This window comes from Syngnathus acus, chromosome 2 (assembly GCF_901709675.1).
Source record: "Syngnathus acus chromosome 2, fSynAcu1.2, whole genome shotgun sequence".
NCBI classification, from domain to species: Eukaryota; Metazoa; Chordata; class Actinopteri; order Syngnathiformes; family Syngnathidae; genus Syngnathus; species Syngnathus acus.
The window spans coordinates 3,572,334-3,593,484 of NC_051088.1; the positions used below are offsets into that span (position 1 = coordinate 3,572,334).

The window sequence follows — 21,151 nt, forward strand, 5'->3', positions numbered from 1 at the left end:
CCCGTGGGCGGGGCTTGCTGCATATTCATCAGAACGTGGGAGACACAGTGCTGCGCTTGGAGGACGAGGACGGAGTTTGGTTTTCTCGCAGCTGAATGGAGGCTGATGGTCGTGCCCGCACAGATGTCAACTGTCGCCACCGCCGTCGAGCGCGTCACTCGCAAGTCCAGAAACTGACTCGCGTCCTCCGCGGACGCTGATAATGCAACTGTACTCATGACAGACGTTCGGAAGTTTTTTTTTTTAATGAATTAGTTCCGCACGAGCGCGGCCATACGCTACCGTGATGGAGTCTCTCTTAGACACTCTGACGGCCGATAAATTCTACCCACCCGGAGGCACCAACCTTTTGGACCTGGAAGAACTCAACGACGGAGATTTTCTCACTAATGTGGTGAGTCACACACGCCGCTCACTTGTTGCGTGACCCCGACACAACGAGCTGCGCTTACAGTCTGCCGGTAGCCGCCTTTTAATTTAATAAACGCATCTCCGCTGGATGTTCCACCCGGACCTTGGGTCACGGATCCTGATTGACATCCGGTGCTGTTACCTTTTCACCTTGCGTGTGCATGTGAGCGTGCGTGCGGGTGCATGTGCATCATGACTAGTTAAGTAATCTTCACACACACACGCACACACGCACGCAGTTATATTGATATATAGCATATAGTTATACGAGAAATAATCAAGAAGTAGACTGCATACTTTGCAGAACTTTCCTCCTCATCATGTTTATTGTCAACACAACTTTTTTCTCCACTATATCTCTAATAAAGAACAGCTTCTGCTTGATTTTAGTTAGCTGTCATTGTGTTTCAATCATAGAATCCGTTGCTAGGCCGAAAGCAGTGTTGATCACGCAAATAAGGATTTGTCATTTAAACACCAAACAAGTCTAATATTTGTGATTGTCAGTATCAACCGCAGATTGGGGAGGGGAAATACACTCTTTACACACCACATCACAGGATAATCAATCTTTAATAGTCATCCAATAATCAGACCTTCAATAACTTGGATCAGAAAGAGAGAATGGGTCTCAAAATCGGATTATTCGTATGTGTGCACCTTGCATCAGTTACTCAGTGACATGATCTTTCTGCAAAACCATGACACAGTTGCTTTTCTATAGAAATATAAATGATTGATTAATTCATTTGTTTTTTTCAAAAACAATTTCATGGCATATATACAGATAAATGACTGAATGAAATCCACATACTAACATTATCTTATTTTGTTGGTGTGCCTTAGCTCTAGACGCGTTCATATAATTAGTCCTCCATAATTTCCACTTTTTTGCAGTGGCTTTTTTAGTCACAGTGCGTCAGTGTCACCGGCTCTCGTCCTGACTGGAGGTGGAACGGGGTCAATCAATCGCCAGTCAATCATAAGATGGTTAAACAGTCCCACTCCCTTTCACAAAAACACACACTCTAGAGTTTTAAATGCACTGAATGTTCATGTGCGAAGACATGTGATCACAGTAACCTCTTGCAATGAGGCAACAGTCTTCCACTGTCCTTCATTTAAAAATAATAGCAGCACCCAGTATCTGCTTCCCCTGTGAGATCATACACCTAATCACAGCTGATGCTCTACAATGTGACAAATTGAGTATGTTATCATGCTCATTATATTGTAATAGTAAAGAAGCAAGAGTGGCATTTGACAATATGCACATTCTAGCCAACAGATGGCGTTTTGTGTGATTCAGCAAAAATGGCAAGTTTCATGCGAGCCAAAGCATTATTGTTTATAATTAAATATTTCTTACATTCCTGGACACAAATGTTGTCTTTGGTGGTTGAATGTTATGTTTGCGTCATAGGTCACTTGCCTTTAATTCCGTTTGATCAACATGGGTTCAGTTCCCAACCAGTTACAATGTGAGTGTGAAAGTTCATCTGTCACTGTGATTGAGGGTTGCGGTCCGTCTTTCGCCCCAAATCAGCTGGGTTAGGTTTCAGCCCACCGAGGTCCTGATCGCAAGCAGTGATGTAGAAAATGCATGGATGGAAGGATATATGTCGTGTATGATTAATTGCTCACTTCTTAAAGAAGCTCAGCAGACAGCACAAATTTCGGTGTAAAGCGGTTGAATAAATTTGTTCAGCACTCTGCACTGATGCTTATGTATATACATCAGTAGCAAATGGCCCAAACCTGACATCTAAAATTTTCAGTTTGCAGTTTCCTGTCATATTTCTTCTCTGGTTTTTATACTGTGTCACTGGCGTCAAATCCAAAGCCCGATCCGGCCCACCACATTATTTTATGTGGCCACCTAAATGTGCCTCGTGTTTCTTGCTAAAATCTCTCCCCAAATTGCTAATTGTCTTCACTTATAATCATGTTGAAATATTGCAGTTTTTTGTTACCAAATTATCATTATTCATTGACTTCATTGCCCAAAACGTTTTTATGGTTTCAACTTGAAAGAAAACTTTCAAGCATAACAGCCCTCTGAAGGGACTCATAACTGCAATGAGACAAAATGAATTGTCACCCCTAGCTTTGCTGTGTTTGAGTGTGATTTCTCCCTTTTTCTATTTTTTTTTTTTTTTTCTGCGCTACACCCCATTCAAACCCTGCACTCCAGCTGTAGAAAGACACACCCATCTTATTTTCATGCTCACTTCGGATTGGCCATGCAGCTGCTAGAAGGAATGCGAGCAGACATGCTGTCTGTGTACGCATGTCTGTGTACGTGCATGTGCGTGTGTGTGCGTGAGAGAGAGAGAATGTGTGTGCGTGCGTGCTTGCTTGCGCGTGCGTGTGTGCGTGTATGTGTGTGCGTGTCGGACAGTGTCCGATTTTCCTGAGAACTATACTATAGTTGACTTATATCTCCACATTAACTCGATTGAAACTAAATGGAGCCAAACCAAATCACTGTAGTCTCCTGAAATCCAAGGAAGCACAGCCTTGTCTCTTCGACTCTATGGCACAATTGCGGTTTCATTTTAAACGGTCACAATATCATCATCATATGCAACAAAGTCCACCAAATAAGGCTCACTATTTATGAGCCCATAGGTGATGTCACATAAAGCATGATTCCCCTTCAGATCAATGTCAGCTAAGGCTGATGTCTCTAAAAAATGTATGTGGTGAGCGGTGGGCACCTTGGACTGGTGGGCGGCGCGTCACAGCATAGCGTTTCAAATTGAAAAATGTTTTATTCGAGAGCAGCGTCACCATGACGTCAGACAAGCGCCTCCAATAGGAAAGAAGCTGGCAGAGTCATCGAGTGCTATTTTGGGGGCCTTATTTACATCTAGCGGTATCTACTGCCTTTCTTTTTAACTTTGGTTGCTAACTGGAGTTTATAACGGGCCAAGATACCATACTATAATAGTATGGTTTCTTGTGTTCCCACGGGGATCAGTGCTTGCAGATGTCTTATTTTGGGGAAAAAAACCCCCACAAAAATAATTAGTCTGCTTTCATGGAGGACTACAGAAATCTAAGAATATTTACTGATGACAGGCTAAAATTCTGAGCATTTGAACAATTTTAAAATTAAAATCTCTAAATGAGTAATTGTTTATCAAAAATAATTATCTATGAATTTTTTAAAATAAGGCTGACGTTGAAAAGTTTTTTGTTGAACGGGAAGTCACGATGGCTTCTTCTCCTACTATTGCCGGCATATTTGGTCATTCTGCGCATATTAAAGTGATCACTGCTGAGGGTATCCAATGACCTCATCTCCGCCGATTCTGGATCCCCTCCCTGCTCATCCTCCTTGATCTCTCAGCAGCCTTTGATACCGTCGACCATCATATACTCCTTAACCGTCTCCACACCAACATTGGTCTCCATCTCTCCACACTGGACTGGTTCACCTCATACCTCGCTGACAGGACAGAGTACGTCAGCCTGGGTTCCTCCAAATCAAATACAGCCCCTGTCACGTGTGTTGGTGTTCCCATAACATCAAGAATTCATTACAAGATCGCCCTCATTACCCACCTCTGCATCTACAGTAACGCCCCTCAATACCTCAAAGACCTTCTTACCCCTCACTCATCCACCCGTAACCTCCGGTCACAAAGCTCCATCTGCCCCGTACACGACTCCGCACCATGGGAAACCGAGCTTTCGGCGCCGCTGCCCCTCACATCTGGAACTCTCTCCCTGCGCACCTACGTCAACACCAGTCTGTGGACACTGGGGCTTAAAACCTTTCTGTTTAGAAAGGCTTTCCCCGGCTCCTCATAGGTGTTTTCTTTTCGCCTCTGTGCTTTTATGCTTTTATGCTTTTATTCTGGTTTCTTGTGTGTTTTTATTACTAGTCTTATTTCTGTAATAATTTATTATTATAATATTTGTTCTGATCAAAAGTGTGGATCAGAATACTTGTGATACTTGAACACGCAAGTCCTAATTGGATCAATATTTTTAGTGTCCACGAAACATTGCATTGGATTGTCGAAACTCTGCCCGAATTAAAGAAATGTCCATGCGAATGTCCATTCTGTCTGAGTGATTTCCTTTTATGCTCGGAAGATAGTCTGGGTTGACAATCAGCAACTGACAAACATGCCAACACAGAGTTTGGCTGATCCACAGACTCCCTGATTGTGACATAGAGCGACCTCAATATGGCGCTGCTTTCAGACTCCAATAAAGGTTTGTATCACATATCTTACAAGGTTTGAACAATGGTTTGCCACTGCCACATAGTAACAAGAGAAGCTAAAAGTTAGTAGAGGTTCATCTACTTCATTTTGGATTTGAGACTTTTGTCTTCTTTGCATTTTCCAGCCGCCTGGAGGCCCTGTGGTGGAGTGCTGCCCCCACAGGTCAGGATTTATACTACAAAAGACATTTGCTTTGGAGGAGGAGATCACTATTATGTGCAGTGTGTTGTTGTGGTTTGTCAAAGTTTAGGTTATGCTTGCTTTGCTACTCTCTAGGTGGCTTTTGTATTATGGTGCAACAGGGCTACTCTTGTCACCTGTGGGGTGCAAGAATTTTGAATTGATTTTAATAAACTACTTAATTCAAGCTGGTGTTAGTCTGACAGTTGGTGCAACGTAAAGACAGTTTGAGACAAAACCTTGTTAATCATAGGCCTAACCACACTCGTTGCATTCATAATTATAGCTAAGCAGACGCATAATCAGCTCTTCCTAGCAGCGCCGTTTCTTCCTCGCTAATGACACACAAGCATGAGTGTAAGCTGTAAGAGTCAAAGCATTTCCCAGCATGGAGCTCTGTGTGAAGTAAATGAAAGGTCCAATCTGACGACATGTTGTTCTCGCAACATGTGTTTGCCCTGATGTTAGAATTAACCTCTCCGTTTGTATTTGTATGGTTCTTGTGGTTGACATAACAGACACAGAGAAATCACTCTGGATCACAGAGGCATATTTGGAACTTCCCAAAATTATAATGATCACGTTGGACTGTTATGCAAAACAGACTGAGGTCTGCAATACGACAAAGCAAAGACAGATAGGAGACGTTTAAACTTTCGATGTCTGTCAAGACTTGGACATGAGTCTTCTTCTCAGGTTGATGAGGCGATGACAATGAACCGTGAAATTAGAAAGATTAAATCACTTGCTTTCTCTAAAGATTAAACACGTTTCTCGTACTAAACTTAGTTATCGTGTACGGCGCCGCTATGAGTGATTTATGACCCTTTCTTGCTTTCAATAGATACTGTAGGTATGTATATGATTACATACCCTATTTTCTGTTCCTCTCACACAGTGCAGGGTTTTTCCTGCATTTAAATGAGCAGTGGATCGTGTGAGAGAAGACTTGAAATGTTGTTCATGGCAGCAGAGCGGGGTGAGTCTTTCCTAAATCATGGGCGGGCAAATTTAGGCTACTTTTACTAGCATTGGGAACTACTAGATGTTTCGTGCTGCTCTCATCCAGAATTGTCCACCATCTGTACTTCATCTTCTGTTCATTCCATCTGGAAGTCCCGGGTGCAAGCGAACAGAAAAAGAGACAATCTTACTCATCATGATATTGCAATAAGTTGACTTCCTGGTTCCTCATTGCGTTCACTGTCTACTGTGAAAAAGAAAAAACCTTTTGGGGGTAATCCCCTAGAGCAGGGGTGGCCAACCCGTGGCTCGCGAGCCGCATGCGGCTCTTTGCCTGGTTTCATTTGGCTCTTTTACGTTCATATCAGCATTTGGGTTTGTGTTTTTTTTTTTTGTGCGTGTTGCTTTGCTTGAGTTCAATATGGTATTTCCGTCAAACGCGTATGAGCATGAGGTGAAATCCCGCAAAGAAGGAGGGGCAAACCCATTCGAGGAAACAAATAAGTGTCAATTTCGCTCTCAAAATGGCAGGGAGAAAATACACAGCTAAACGAAAATATGAAGATGAACACAGAACGTTTTTAACAGAGTGGGAAAGTTTATATTTTTTTGTTGAACGCAATGGCAAGCCATTCTGCCTGATATGTCAGACGTCATTAGCGCATTTCAAAGCTTCAAATCTTCAGCGCCACTTCAGCTCACTTCATGCTAAAAGTTGGACACTTTGAAAAGTCAGGCAGAAAAACAGGTTTAGTTTTTCAAAAAAATTACAAAGCACTCAGAGACTGTCATGCTTGCATCGTATCAACTGGCTTGGAACATTGCACGGGCTCAAATGCCATACAATGAAGGGAAGTTCGTTAAAAAATGCCTCGGTGACGTTGTTGAAATCTCGTCTCCTGAAAACGACAAACTAAAAGGAATGGTATCAGACATCCAACAAAAAGAATTGCTTCGAGTAGCAACAACGGAATACAAGCCAGATTTGAAGAGGATTGTTCAAGGCAAGGAATGCTAGAAGTCGCACTGAGCAACATGCATATTAAGTGAAAAAACGCCATTGTAAATTATTGTTTTTATTAGTGGACTTTGTTGAACTGAGAGTTTGTGTGTGTGACAGTGCACACAATGTTCATTGTTGAAATGACTGGCCTGTGGTCTTAGTACTGTAGGAGTCAATTTCTGTCATTATCATATTGGTGCGTGACATGATAATGTCACACAATAAATTTGGCTGAGCAGAGGTGTGTGTGTGTGTGTGTGTGTGTGTGTGTGTGTGTGTGTGTGTGTGTGTGTGTGTGTGTGTGTGTGTGTGTGTGTGTGTGTGTGTGTGTGTGTGTGTGTGTGTGTGTGTGTGTGTGTGTGTGTGTGTGTGTGTGTGTGTGTGTGTGTGTGTGTGTGTGTGCGTGTGTGTGCGTGTGTGTGTGCGTGTGTGTGCGTGTGTGTGCGCGTGTGTGCGCGTGTGTGCGCGTGTGTGCGCGTGTGTGCGCGTGTGTGCGCGTGTGTGCGCGTGTGTGCGCGTGTGTGCGCGTGTGTGCGCGTGTGTGCGCGTGTGTGCGCGTGCGCGCGTGCGTGCGGGGGGTGATGTGGCTCTTTGCGGTAACAGTAAAAAATGTGGCTGACTGCCCTAGAGAGTCTTATGAAACCAAAGTACAATATCCATCCATCCATCCATCCATCCATCGGTTCAGGGTGTACCCCGCCTACTGCCGGATGACTGCTGGGATAGGCTCCAGCACGCCCGCGACCCCCGTGGGGACAAGCGGTACAGACAATGGATGGATGTTCTTATTCCATGTGATTTCCCTAATATCATTGCTTGAATCCCAGACCTCCAATGCAAAGACAAGCCAACGCAATACATGATGGCATTTTGAGATTAAAACCACATGGCAGGCTTCTACACAGTTCCTACGCACTTACTAAATCAATTACATTTAATGTATCGCGATTTAAATTTGATGGATGGATACAGATCCTGGAAGGGACCTGCAGAGCTACTTTGTGTTTACGAGCTATCCATTTGAGCAGAGCGAGACCATAGTTCATATTCAAATAATAATAATTCATATTAACTTCTTCAATTCGTGTTTGTGAAGTGATTTAACGTGCAACTCAATAACAGTTACTTTTTGCACATGAGCTCACACTTGTTTCCTGGCATTAAATGTTGAACTCGGTCTTCCTACATCAGTCACATCAACATGAAGTCCGAGCACCGCACTGTCCCAGGCTTCCAGAACATCTCAGCTCAGTGACTCATCTGAGTTCAGGATCAACATGTGTCGTACATAATGACATCAGCGCAGTGGAGGTGACAATTGGGTCACCCACGGCTGTTTGGACTTTTCTAAATGTCTTCAAATCCATTCTTGTTCATGCACAGCGAGTAACGGAAGGATGAAACGTTTTGAAAAAAGTTTGATTTAATATGAATAAAGGTCAATGATCTAGGATCTTTACAGGTAAACTATCAAGTTCAAAGGGAGCAAAATGTAAGATCATACTTAAGGTCAACTCACAAAAAGCAAATTGGATTTTCCTTCTAGATCAAAGCTGGATGACAAGTACACAACTTACATCTTCTGGCATTGCATCAAAACTGCCGTAAAATATCTCCAACTGTAGATAGGACACAGACTGTCAAATTCATGAAAAAAAAAAGTTGCTAACCCTCTTGCAAAACAGAGGCCGGACCCAATCTGCGTATATACGTGCAGTGTGTAGCGCTGAATTCTAGCAGCTCCAAAACCATCAGTTTTCAGAAAAAAGTGCATATTTATTGAGCAAGCCATTTTCAACACATTAGATTAGTCAGTAAAATGTTTTGCTTGACAGTGCACAAATGACTTGAAGTCTACCTCATAATTATTTCAGGTAGTTTCCTGTTTGACTTCTGAACCAGATGGCTACTGTTCAAGTCCTGCTGTGGACAATAAATAAAAATAATGGCAACTAGTTTTTGGGTAATATGCTCCCTGACCACAGTCAATGGTCACTTGAGCGAGGCCCTGAACCCTCAGACTGAGCTCAAGATGTGTAGCGCCGTTTGTGCCCCTTTTTCATTCTGACATCTCTCTTTGCATACCTGCACGTGTGTGATTGTGTTCTCCGTGTGACGTGCAAAAAATATAGATAGATACAATGAGTGTAAGCTCAAACATTTGCGGAGTTACAACTACTAGTTTGATCAATCATAAGAAAAACCTGTTTCTGAAGAAAGACCAACTTATCCACCATGAAATAATGATTAAGAATAATCTTATTTTCTTAATATTTCCCTTCTTGAATCCATTTGTAACTTTTTGTGTTGCAGCCTTTCTCAGGTGACCAGATGGACGACTTCAGCAGTGAATTATTCAGCAGTTTCTTTGAAGACCACTTGTTAGAGCGCCCCCTTCTGGCAGACAGAAATTCTTTCCTCCACATGGACATAGACAGCAGTCCAGGTGAGGATCACCTTTAACTTAACTCGCGAAAGCTTTTTGATACTGCTGTAATGCAAAAAGGGCAAACGCCTACCTCCACAATATGAATGATGCTTTCAATGACCTCTCACTTGCTACTGAAGATGTGCTTTCATGTGGTTGAAACCCAAGAAACACTCTACAGCCCCAATAATATTTTTTTCAATGGTCTTTTCATTTCCTTGGCTTCTTGTACATTGGCAGGTTGCTTGACCTCTCAGCCAACATCTGCACAGTTAGTAACCCCAAACCCTCAATTGGGTTGCATTTCGAAGCCATCTTGGCATTGAGACCAACAGTATCGAGTTCCCCCCCCAACAAAAAACGTTCAGCTCACCGCCTTCCTCACTCAGAGAGGTCAAATTCCAAAAGTATATATTAGCTTTGGCTTCCAAAAATCTGGACTTTTAACAGGTGAAAGTGTCAAGCAATTGGCCACTGCAAAGTGACCCCTCCTTCAATTGGCATTACCTTTAAAGCAAAAACACAATGCCATTTTTACCTTTCAATTACTAATACTATGCTAATGTATGTTAAGTATGAACAAAGTATGAATTCAATTTGTCAATAAACCAAATGTGCTTATGACCTGCTTCAATTTGTGGCTTCATAGACATACAAGTAGAACACAGCTACTCTTTGAGTGAAGACTCTGCCCCCCAGAGCCCCGCCCTGTCTGTCAAGATGGACCAAGACTCTGGTGGGTGTCTCATCTTTTTCATGACTTGCTCTTGTCAACTTCTTTGACTACTGAAGAATAGAAAATCGAGGTAGTGGCTGCTTTGTTTGCTGCAACGTCTCCTGTCAATTTGTACAACACACTTACACGCACAATATGTGAAAGTGCAAAAAAGTCCTTTTCCTCCTTCCTCCACTTGGTCTGGTTTTGCATCTCTGTCCAATTGTCTGTATGCTCCTCTGTTCTCCGTTTATCCTGGGTATCCTTCAGTCTGTGCAGTGTTCTCACCGAGTAAGCCCTGCCCACCTATTGCGCACGCATGCGCTCGCGCGCGCACACACACGCACACACACACACACACACACACACACTTACACACACAGACACACGCACACACACTCCAGCATATGGTTTTGAGTGCGGTGTAGCTAAAGCCAGAAGAAAAATCTCTCTCTCGCTCTCCCTCTCTCTCTCTCTCGCTCGCTCGCTCACTCAGTCACTCACTCACTCTGCCTGCCTTGCACCCCCGACAGTGGTACTACTAAAATATTTTAAAAATATATAATAATTGAGAATTTATTCCTACAATGAATCGGATGGATTGTCCAACACTGGTGTCATATTAATTAATGAAATCCAGTGACATCCACAGCAAGTATTCGTAGAATGCCGAAGCTGTCTGCCCATGAATCACATTTTATGTATAAACTAGTGGTGTCAGTTTAACACGTTATCAACTCGATTAATCCGACGCACTTTTGGCCAAATAAAAATTCTCACTCTTTTCACGTACAGTATGAAAACTATTAACACCTCATGGATCTTGCGAGACCGGAAATGAACATCAAGCACGCCACACAAGTTGCTAAAGTAATGTCACAGAAAAAAAATCACGGTTTTTTTTTTTTTTTTTACAATTCATAAAATGTGCGATTAACTATCAGTTAACAATACAAAAAATATGAATAATCGAGATTAAATATGTTCATATATAGTGCAATATAATGTACATACAGTACATTCAATAGAATAAAAGATAAATACAAAGAATATAACACAAATATCCCATGGAAAAATATACGTAATTTGAAATATTTTATCATACAAATGTTTTTCAGGGAATGTTCTCTGTTGTTGTCCACACTACATTGAAATGTATTGTCATATAAAGATAGACTACAAATACTTACTGACTCGGAGTCGGAACGGCATAGCCAGGTGGTAGCATGGCTGTCTCCCAATACATATATGTTCTGTACTCCTCATTAGTTTCTCCATGTCCAAGCTCGTGTGGAGAGAAACAGGGCAACAACTACTGAACTTCAATCTAGAGTCTGTATGCTTCTCCAGAAAGAAAGCTATCAGAATAATCAACAGTTTTAGGGACTATTCACATACACCAGCTCAGTGGCCTCGTGGTAGAGTGTCCGCCCTGAGACTGGAAGGTTGTGGGTTCAAACCCCGGCCGGGTCATACCAAAGACCAGAAAAATGGGACCCATTGCCTCCCTGCTTGGCACTCAGCATTAAGGGTTGGAATTGGGGGGTTAGATCACCAACTGATTCCCGAGCGCAGCACCGCTGCTGCTCACTGCTCCCCTCTCCCCCAGGGGATGGATTAAAATCACACGGGGATGGGTTAAATGCAGAGGACAAATTTCACCACACCCAGATGTGTGTGTGACGACCATTGGGACTTTAACTTAACTTTAACATTGTTTTTACAGTCAAGGATATTGAAAATTATAGATGAAACAATAACAAACAGCACAAATCATGGTCAATGCAAAAACTATACAATTGCCAGGAAACATTTAAAACTTAATTTACTCAAAGGGGGGGGGGAAGATGTAATTAACAAAAAAAAAAAGCAAAAGCGAGACCTACAACAAGTTTTAGTGTATCTTAATGTGGGGTGACCCAATGGAAACACGCAATGTCCATGACTCTTGAGTGATCGAGGGAGAAGGACGTTTAACCACGTAGTACTTGCTTTTCTTTTCTTAAGCAGAAGAATCATCTTTATTTGTCTTGAACACACACATACATGAAATCTGATGTCTGCATTTGACCCACCCCGGTAGTGGACACAACAAACACAATGTTAGTGGTACATGGGGGCATAAGAAAGTGGAACAAGTGATTTTATTTTTGACTGAGGGATTGTGGGAAAGTGGTGGGATTGACAAAGAACAGCTTGTTTTGACTCCTTTTCAAATATGTCCAATTAGTTGTGTGAGTTTTGTGTGTTTGTTTTAATGTTGTTTTAAAAAAGTGGTATAGGTAAAGAAGACAAATAAGTTTTCATCTTTCATGTTGAAAATAAATACCTAAAAAAACATATTGAGATCTATTTGGCCCATCTGTGTCCATTAGGAGATTTTAGCTACTGCAGGTTCAGCACTCTTATTATTATGAGCTCACATGTGGAGACTCATGTTTGCGTCCTGTTTTTTTGTGTGCACCATTTGACTCACTCTGATTTATTAAGGTCCTTGTTGCGTTTTACTGCTGCTGCCTCCTGCCATGCTGCACCAACTATTGTTTTATTACAGCTACTTTCCTGCTGAGATCACAGCGCTCTCTGTTCACCTGCTGGGATGGCAGTCTACAGCTTTTTAGTTTTAACCAAACTATATTTACCACCTATTTATTCTTGTCTGTAATAGTTCATGTAAAGACTGGTAATACATAATACATATTTATTTAAAGCATACCCAGTTGACCTGCCTTAGTGTCAAAATCAAGCAATACTATCAAAATGCACTTGAACACACTAGCTGTGTTGACAAATGAAGTGTATATATATATATATATATATATATATATATAGTGGAGCCTCGGTTTTCGAACACAATCCGTTCCAGAAGGCTGTTCGAGAAGTGAATCGTTTGAATTCCGAATCATATTTTCCCATTACAAATAATGAAAAAATATTAATCCGTTCCAAGCCCAAAAACCCCCCCGCCTTTTTTAAGCATTTTTTCATTTGTGCATTTTTGTCCAATCGCGCAACTGCAGCGCACCGCCGAACGCGCAACCCTAGCGCGTTGCCGACCGCTCAACTGCACGGTGCAGGTTGCATTATTGTGACAAAGCCGTCGCTGCAATTTAGAAAATATTTTTGAAGTCCTGTTGAACATTCCAAAATTTAAGTGGACATCAGTGCGCAGGGGGCTTAATTTTGTCCGATCGCGCAACCGCAGCGCACCGCCGACCGCGCAACCGTTGCGCGCCGCCGACCGCGCAACTGCACCGCGCTGGTCGCATTATTGTGACAGAGCGGTCGCAAAAATTTAGAAAATATTTTTAAAGTCCTAATGTACTTTCCAAAATTTAAATGGACCTCAGTGCGCAGGGAGCTTAATGTGGTCCGATCGCGCAACCGCAGCGCGCCAGGCGCTCAGTGTCGCATTGCTTTAGGAGCGTCTTTGTGTTTTAGGATGGCTTTACTGCTCCCACTTGCTTCCTTTGGAGGCATGATTAGAGTTGATGCAATCCTCAGAGTAACGAGAATGTAATAACGAACGGAGTCAGTTGGCATGCGGGTCCTCTCGGCTCATCTCGCGAGGTGCGACAACCGAATTTCGTCCGACATCTGAAGCAAAAAAATCTCGAATTTTATGTTCGAATACCGATTTGTTCGAGAACCGGGACGTTCGAAAACCGAGGCTACACTGTGTGTATATATATATATATATATATATATATATATATATATATATATATATATATATATATATGTATATATATATATATATATATGTATATATATATATATATATGTATATATATATATATATATATATATATATATATGTATATATATATATGTATACAGTGCCTTGCGAAAGTATTCGGCCCCCTTGAACCTTTCAACATTTCGCCACATTTCAGGCTTCAAACATAAAGATATAAAATGTTAATTTTTTGTCAAGAATCAACAACAAGTGGGACACAATCGTGAAGTGGAACGAAATTTATTGGATAATTTAAACTTTTTTAACAAATAAAAAACTGAAAAGCGGGGCGTGCAATATTATTCCGCCCCTTTACTTTCAGTGCAGCAAACTCACTCCAGAAGTTTAGTGAGGATCTTTGAATGATCCAATGTTGTCCTAAATGACTGATGATGATAAATAGAATGCACCTGTGTGTAATCAAGTCTCCGTATAAATGCACCTGCTCTTTGATAGTCTCAGGGTTCTGTTTAAAGTGCAGAGAGAACCATGAAGACAAAGGAACACACCAGGCAGGTCCGAGATACTGTTGTGGAGAAGTTTAAAGCCGGATTTGGATACAAAAAGATTTCCCAAGCTTTAAACATCTCAAGGAGCACTGTGCAAGCAATTATATTGAAATGGAAGGAGTATCAGACCACTGCAAATCTACCGAGACCCGGCCGTCCCTCCAAACTTTCATCTCAAACAAGGAGAAGACTGATCAGAGATGCAGCCAAGAGGCCCATGATCACTCTGGATGAACTGCAGAGAACTACAGCTGAGGTGGGAGAGTCTGTCCATAGGACAACAATCAGTCGTGCACTGCACAAATCTGGCCTTTATGGAAGAGTGGCAAGAAGAAAGCTATTTCTCAAAGATATCCATAAAAACTCTCATTTAAAGTTTGCCACAAGCCACCTGGGAGACACACCAAATATGTGGAAGAAGGTGCTCTGGTCAGATGAAACCAAAATCGAACTTTTTGGCCACAATGCAAAACGATATGTTTGGCGTAAAAGCAACACAGCTCATCACCCTGAACACACCATCCCCACTGTCAAACATGGTGGTGGCAGCATCATGGTTTGGGCCTGCTTTTCTTCAGCAGGGACAGGGAAGATGGCTAAAATTGATGGGAAGATGGATGGAGCCAAATACAGGACCATTCTGGAAGAAAACCTGTTGGAGTCTGCAAAAGACCTGAGACTGGGACGGAGATTTATCTTCCAACAGGACAATGATCCAAAACATAAAGCCAAATCTACAATGGAATGGTTCACAAATAGACGTATCCAGGTGTTAGAATGGCCAAGTCAAAGTCCAGACCTGAATCCAATCGAGAATCTGTGGAAAGAGCTGAAGACTGCTGTTCACAAACGCTCTCCATCCAACCTCACTGAGCTCGAGCTGTTTTGCAAGGAAGAATGGGCAAGAATTCCAGTCTCTCGATGTGCAAAACTGATAGAGACATACCCCAAGCGACTTGCAGCTGTAATTGCAGCAAAAAGTGGCGCTACAAAGTATTAGCGCAAGGGGGCCGAATAATATTGCACGCCCCACTTTTCAGTTTTTTATTTGTTAAAAAAGTTTAAATTATCCAATAAATTTTGTTCCACTTCACAATTGTGTCCCACTTGTTGATTCTTGACAAAAAATTAAACTTTTATATCTTTATGTTTGAAGCCTGAAATGTCGCGAAATGTTGAAAGGTTCAAGGGGGCCGAATACTTTCGCAAGGCACTGTATATATATATATATATAGTCGACACACTCACCATTGGTTGCACGATTGAGCGTTTATCCCACTGCAGTCTATAATAACAAGTCTTGTCGAGAAGATTTTTTGATTTATGACCTCTGTGTTCCTCCTCACTGACAAAGGAACACATAATTGCTTTCGCCCTCGTTTGATAAAAAAAAAAAAATGTCTATAAGTGGAGCTATTGCTTGCAAGAAGTAACACCCTAAAGATTCATATGTCCAGGGAAGGATGGTACCAGAGATAGATATTTATCTGATGTCCAATTTATTTATTTATTTATTTATTTATTTTTTTCTTTCTTTTTTTCTTTCTTTCTTTCTCTCTCTTTCAGAATTTGAATGGAGCTTTAGTCAGGACCTATCGACCATCCTAGTGAAACAGGAGGAGCCGGATGTGGCTCAAAGGTCAGATCCCATGGAAGGCCCGTCTCTTATCCTAAGCCCCGCCCCTGCGCGGAGAGGGTCGCTATGGAGACACACAGTGAGCATCCCACAAATCAGAGACATGTCATGTTTTCTGGTTGACGTGTGAAGGAGTGTGTTTGGTTTGGTGTTCAGGTGCGCCCTCCAGATGATGTTAAGCCTGTGGCTATTAAAGATGAGCCCAGAGAGATGGGACAGTACCTCTGTCTGCCCACCGGTACACACAGCATCCACAATTTGCCCTCTATTTGTCAGCGCACAATCTTCACAGGAGGTCCTCACCTTGCTTCTTCCCAGATGATGCCCTGCAGCTTCCACCCACGCCGCCCAGCAGCAACCACGGCGACAGTGACGGCTCCCTACCACCGTCCTCCCCGCACCTCGCTCTGCCTCCATCTTCTCCGCAGCCACAACAGAGGCCAACGGGCCGTGGCTCCGGTTCCTCCTCCTCGTCCACAGCCATCTCGTCTTCACCTCTACTAACTGCGCCACATGTCAGTAGCCATCTCTTATCCTTTCTCTCCTTTCCATTCTTTCCTCCATCCTTTGATGCTTGCTGCTCACCGATCAAAACCTTCCTTTAATGCTCTCACTATCAGCCATTATGGTTGTTTTGCAGAAACTGCAGGGTTCTGGTCCCCTTTTGCTGACAGACGAAGAGAAGCGGACCCTTGTTGCTGAGGGATACCCTGTACCCAACAAACTTCCTCTCACCAAGAGTGAAGAGAAGGCTCTGAAGAGAGTTAGACGCAAGATTAAAAATAAGGTAACTTTGTTCAAAACATACAGTACTTTCATTTTTTAAATTTTTTTTTATTTTCTTTTGCTCACCAAAATTGTGTTTGGTCTAATGTAAGAATGCAGTATAGTCAAAAGTTCTTTTCTAAAGGCTGCTTTTATTATAAACCTGAATTTAAATAATTTAATTTTGTGACTGTAAATATTCTGTCAATCAATGAAATAAAAATAATTAAATGTCTTCGTTGTGGGGAAAAACAACAGATCTCAGCTCAGGAGAGTCGGCGAAAGAAGAAAGAGTATGTGGAATGTCTGGAGAAAAAGTAAGTTTCCATTTTTCGAGCCAGTTTCTCTCTTCAGTTATCTCTATTATTCTAACAAGACAGCAGTGCATGATCTGTTGTATCAGTCTAGTTAAATCACAATTCACCTAACAAATCCCAGCTCCCACTTGTGTAGAATAGTTCAGCCATCCACGCGCCAGCAACTCGAAAGATGAGGGGGGGTGAAATCCAGCTGTTTGTAATTTGAAAGTTTTCCCAGCTCAGTGTGCAACCACCGCCACAGGTCAGACTCATCAAAAAAGCAGAGCATGGTTTCTTTATATTTGGTTTTGTCTCAGGTTCTATAGTCGCCGTGTACGCTGAAAGATTATTGGATGAGCCCTTAGGAAGCAAACAGCGGGCGGCTGGCGAGAGGGAGCACACTCAGAATGAGATGCATTCAAAGCAAATAGCAGGATTATCGGCGCTTTCATTTGAGATGAGATCAGTGAGGTGACATCACTTAACATGTTTCTCTGGGAAATTGAGAATTACTGTTACAAGTGAATAAGCTGCTTCAGTTTTTGTTCCCTCGCTACTTTGCGTTTCGGTTCTTTTCTTCGTTCGCGTGTGTGCATGAGTGCGTGTGTGCGCATGTGCGTGTTCGGAGAGGCAGTGCACGCTCCCCTCTCATTAATATCCAAACGCAGCCTTTGTTCGAAAGCAATCAGTCGCTCGAACTTGAACTGTTTCCATCTGGACTGTCGTGACGCACTGGATCACCAGAAAACTAAGAGGATGACGATGAAACGTCAGCAAATATGTTGAAGTTTTTTATTGAAGTGTGTTTTCAGGTTACACTTACTAGAATCTTGCGTTGCATTGTAGCCAAAGGTCAATCCTGGTAGATTAGTGCACCTTTTTTAAATTGTTGTTGTTCCTGTGCAAAGCCAAGATAACTTGCTTTGGGTGGGAGAGCTACATCATCATGGTCTTAAAAAGAAGAGAGAAACAGAAAATGACGACAAAGAGGAAAACAAAGAAGTACAAGATGAAAGGAAGCACAAGCAACGGGGAGTCATGCGGACAAACCTTGGCATTACCCAACACACACAGGCTAAGGCCTACGCCCCAAGGGAAACTACTCAGAAGATGTAAGCAGAACATGAACAGGGTCTTCAAGAATCCTATGGGCAACTCTGAGCCTGATGGCCACACAGCGCAGGAAGAGATCTCGCTGGTTGGCTGATGATCTTAGAACGTAGCTCTGTTCAACTGGGACACGGTATGGACAGAGACATTTTAAAACCAACAAACGCATGAAAAGGAGAGAACATTCTCAATAAAGGCGTGATAAAATGCCTTTATGCTGTTTTAATTGACATAAAATGTCCTTCATTTCCCTAAAACATACATTTGTAGCTCTGTTCAACACGGTATGGACAGACATTGTAAAACCAACAAACACATGAAAAGGAGAGAACATTCTCAATAAAGGCGTGATAAAATGCCTTTATGATGTTTTAATTGACATCAAACGTCCTTAATTTCCCTAAAACGTAACCGAGTAACAATCACCCGTGTACAGAATATACAAAAGCACACCTGGGGGGAAACCAGTAGACGTGTGAGCAACATCTGACAATATACTGTTTACCAACACTAGTGATGATTCTGATGATCCACAAAACAAGCTGATGGTCACAATGGAAGCATGTGGTCAATTTCTCTGCAAGGATGTGAGGCAGCATGTGTTGAAAGCAGATGAAAAATCAGCAAACAGAAGCCTGTTTGGGGACTCTAAATGTCTGTGGTTGGTAGCTGTAATAAAAATCATTGCATCATTCACATCCCTACCAGTAAGACCAGTAAGCGAATTGCAGAGGGTCCATCATAGGTCTCAAGTCATTAAGGACCTTTGTCTCTGGGATCACAATTGACTGCTGGCACTGTGCTTGCTATTAATAGAGCTCTGAAAGGGCCGCATGAAGACCCCTCGCAGATGCTCAGCACAGTTCATCCACAGATGTTATGAAGGTCCAGGGATGTGCCTGATACTGATACAACGCACCACCTCTTCTGCACTGATGATGATATGAGTGTGTGTGCGTGTGTGTGTGCGTACACATTTCTTTGAATTAATTGTATTTTTCATTAATTTGCGATTAATGGGGAGTTTCCTTTTCTCTTTGATGCCCAGGGTGGAGAACTACACATCGGAAAATAGTGACCTGTGGAGAAAAGTGGACAACCTGGAGACAGCCAACAGGTGAGGCTCGCTGCACACGGTCAACTAAAAATAAGTTTCTAAGTTCCTTGAACTTCTACCTACACTAAAAAAACAGTTGTTTTGATATATTGATTTGTTAAATTGGGTTGCTCATCAAACTTTTGAAATGAAAAAAAAAAAGATACAAATTGACACATGATGCAAAAAAACGTCCCCGTGCTCCAGTGAAATGCTATTGTCTCTCCTATTTGGTGCACATTAAACATTCCTTTTGAATAACGGATAGCACGTTAGGAGTGTACGCCTTTTCCCTCTGTTGTCCTTTTTTTGTTCTCTTGTTTCACCGATGTGTTTCACACAGGTCGATTCATAGCCTTTTGATGAAAGACAGCGCCGATTAGCACATTATGGGCTCTTTATCTGTGGAGCGTCAAAACTGTTTTTCTGCTGATTTGCGTGCCGCCGCGAATCTCAATGTGCTCGTTTGTGAATTTGGTTCAACCATCTGTGCTATGCTGATGCTGAGCATTTCAGCATACTTGGGTACTTTCCTTTGACATGCACCTGGCACACGACAATTTGCTGGCTGAAAGAATACTAAACTTTACACTTGCTGAAACCACATCTAGTGCTGGTTGTGTCACATGTTTTTTGTGAAGACAGATTTTGAGCTCCGCTGAGCTGTGTGGTGGATGTAATCATATCCAACCTTCTGAATCATTGCTGAAATCAGCTCATTGAATGCATTGGTAATATTATTGTTAGTATTATTAATATTATCATATATATGTCAAATATCATATGTTTGAATCGCTGATTGTGTCGAACAGGGGTGTCAAACTCATTTTTTTTCGCGGGCTGCATTGCTTCTTTCGGAGGGCCATTATGACTGTCAACCCAAATAAATGTATGAGCACCTCATATTATATACAGTAAAAGCGACAAAACAAACTGACAAATAACTCGTTTTCAAATCAGACGAGTAAAAACTGGTCAAATATTTGGAAAAAAAGATATTAAAAGTGAAGACAATTTGCAATTCTAGTAATGACACGAATTTGATGCAGAATTTGTCTTCGCGGGCCACATAAAATGATGTGGCGGGCCGTATCTGGCCCCCGGGCCTTGAGTTTGACACCTGTGGTGTAGGAGTACACTCGCCTGACTTGTGTGCGAGCAACTTTGGATCGATTGCCGCTCAGTAGTGGTGTGCATCTGAGTGTGGCTGGTTGTTTGTCTCTATATCTGCCCCGCGACTGGCTAGCGACCAGTTCAAGGTGTATTCTGACTTTTTCCCGATGTTGGAGCTGTGATAGGCTCCAGCACCCCCCACGACCCTGAACAGGATAAGCGGTGTTAAAAATGGATGGCTATATGTTTTCAAAATCATCCTGATTGCCACAGAAGAGCTATAGAGTGGGCAACACCGGGTGGAAGGCCTTCTCCAAGTGCACTCAAGTGTTCTCCCTGCAGGCAACTACCATATTGGCCCGAATATAAGACGACCCTGATTATAAGACGACCCCCTCTTTTTCAAGACTCAAGTTTGAAAAAATGCGGCTCGGTGGCGCACTGGGTAGCACGTCCGCCTCACAGTTCGGAGGGTGCGGGTTCGATTCCACCTCCGGCCCTCCCTGTGTGGAGTTTGCATGTTCTCCCCGGGCCCGCGTGGGTTTTCTCCGGGCACTCCGGTTTCCTCCCACAACCCAAAAACATGCTTGGTAGGCTGATTGAGCACTCCAAATTGTCCCTGGGTGTGAGTGTGTATGGTTGTTTGTCTCTGTGTGCCCTGCGATTGGCTGGCAACCGGTTCATGGTGTCCCCCGCCTACTGCCCGATGACGGCTGGGATAGGCTCCAGCACGCCCGCGACCCCCGTGGGGACTAAGCGGTACAGAAAATGGATGGATGAAGTTTGAAAAAATACTTTTCGAACACCAAATTTAATTTTTATACAGAAAAGAATTACAGTACATCTGAAACAAATGATGATAACAATATATTCGAGAGAAAAAGCATGTTATTTTGCCTCATTCAAATCATGCAAAAACTGTCTATCACATCTTAATATCTGA

At 42.4% G+C, this 21,151-nt stretch overlaps 1 protein-coding gene across 1 annotated transcript in view; it reads left to right on the forward strand.

Moving 5' to 3' along the window:
• creb3l1 (cAMP responsive element binding protein 3-like 1) overlaps positions 1-21,151 on the forward strand; it is a 26,257-nt gene continuing 5,106 nt past the window's right edge. The window contains exons 1-9 of the mRNA XM_037245050.1: positions 1-394; positions 9,112-9,244; positions 9,876-9,962; positions 15,756-15,904; positions 15,982-16,063; positions 16,144-16,340; positions 16,466-16,612; positions 16,849-16,907; positions 19,048-19,116. Of these exons, the coding sequence (XP_037100945.1) occupies positions 287-394; positions 9,112-9,244; positions 9,876-9,962; positions 15,756-15,904; positions 15,982-16,063; positions 16,144-16,340; positions 16,466-16,612; positions 16,849-16,907; positions 19,048-19,116 (1,031 nt within the window). The 5' untranslated portion in view covers positions 1-286. The remainder of the gene's footprint in view (positions 395-9,111; positions 9,245-9,875; positions 9,963-15,755; positions 15,905-15,981; positions 16,064-16,143; positions 16,341-16,465; positions 16,613-16,848; positions 16,908-19,047; positions 19,117-21,151) is intronic.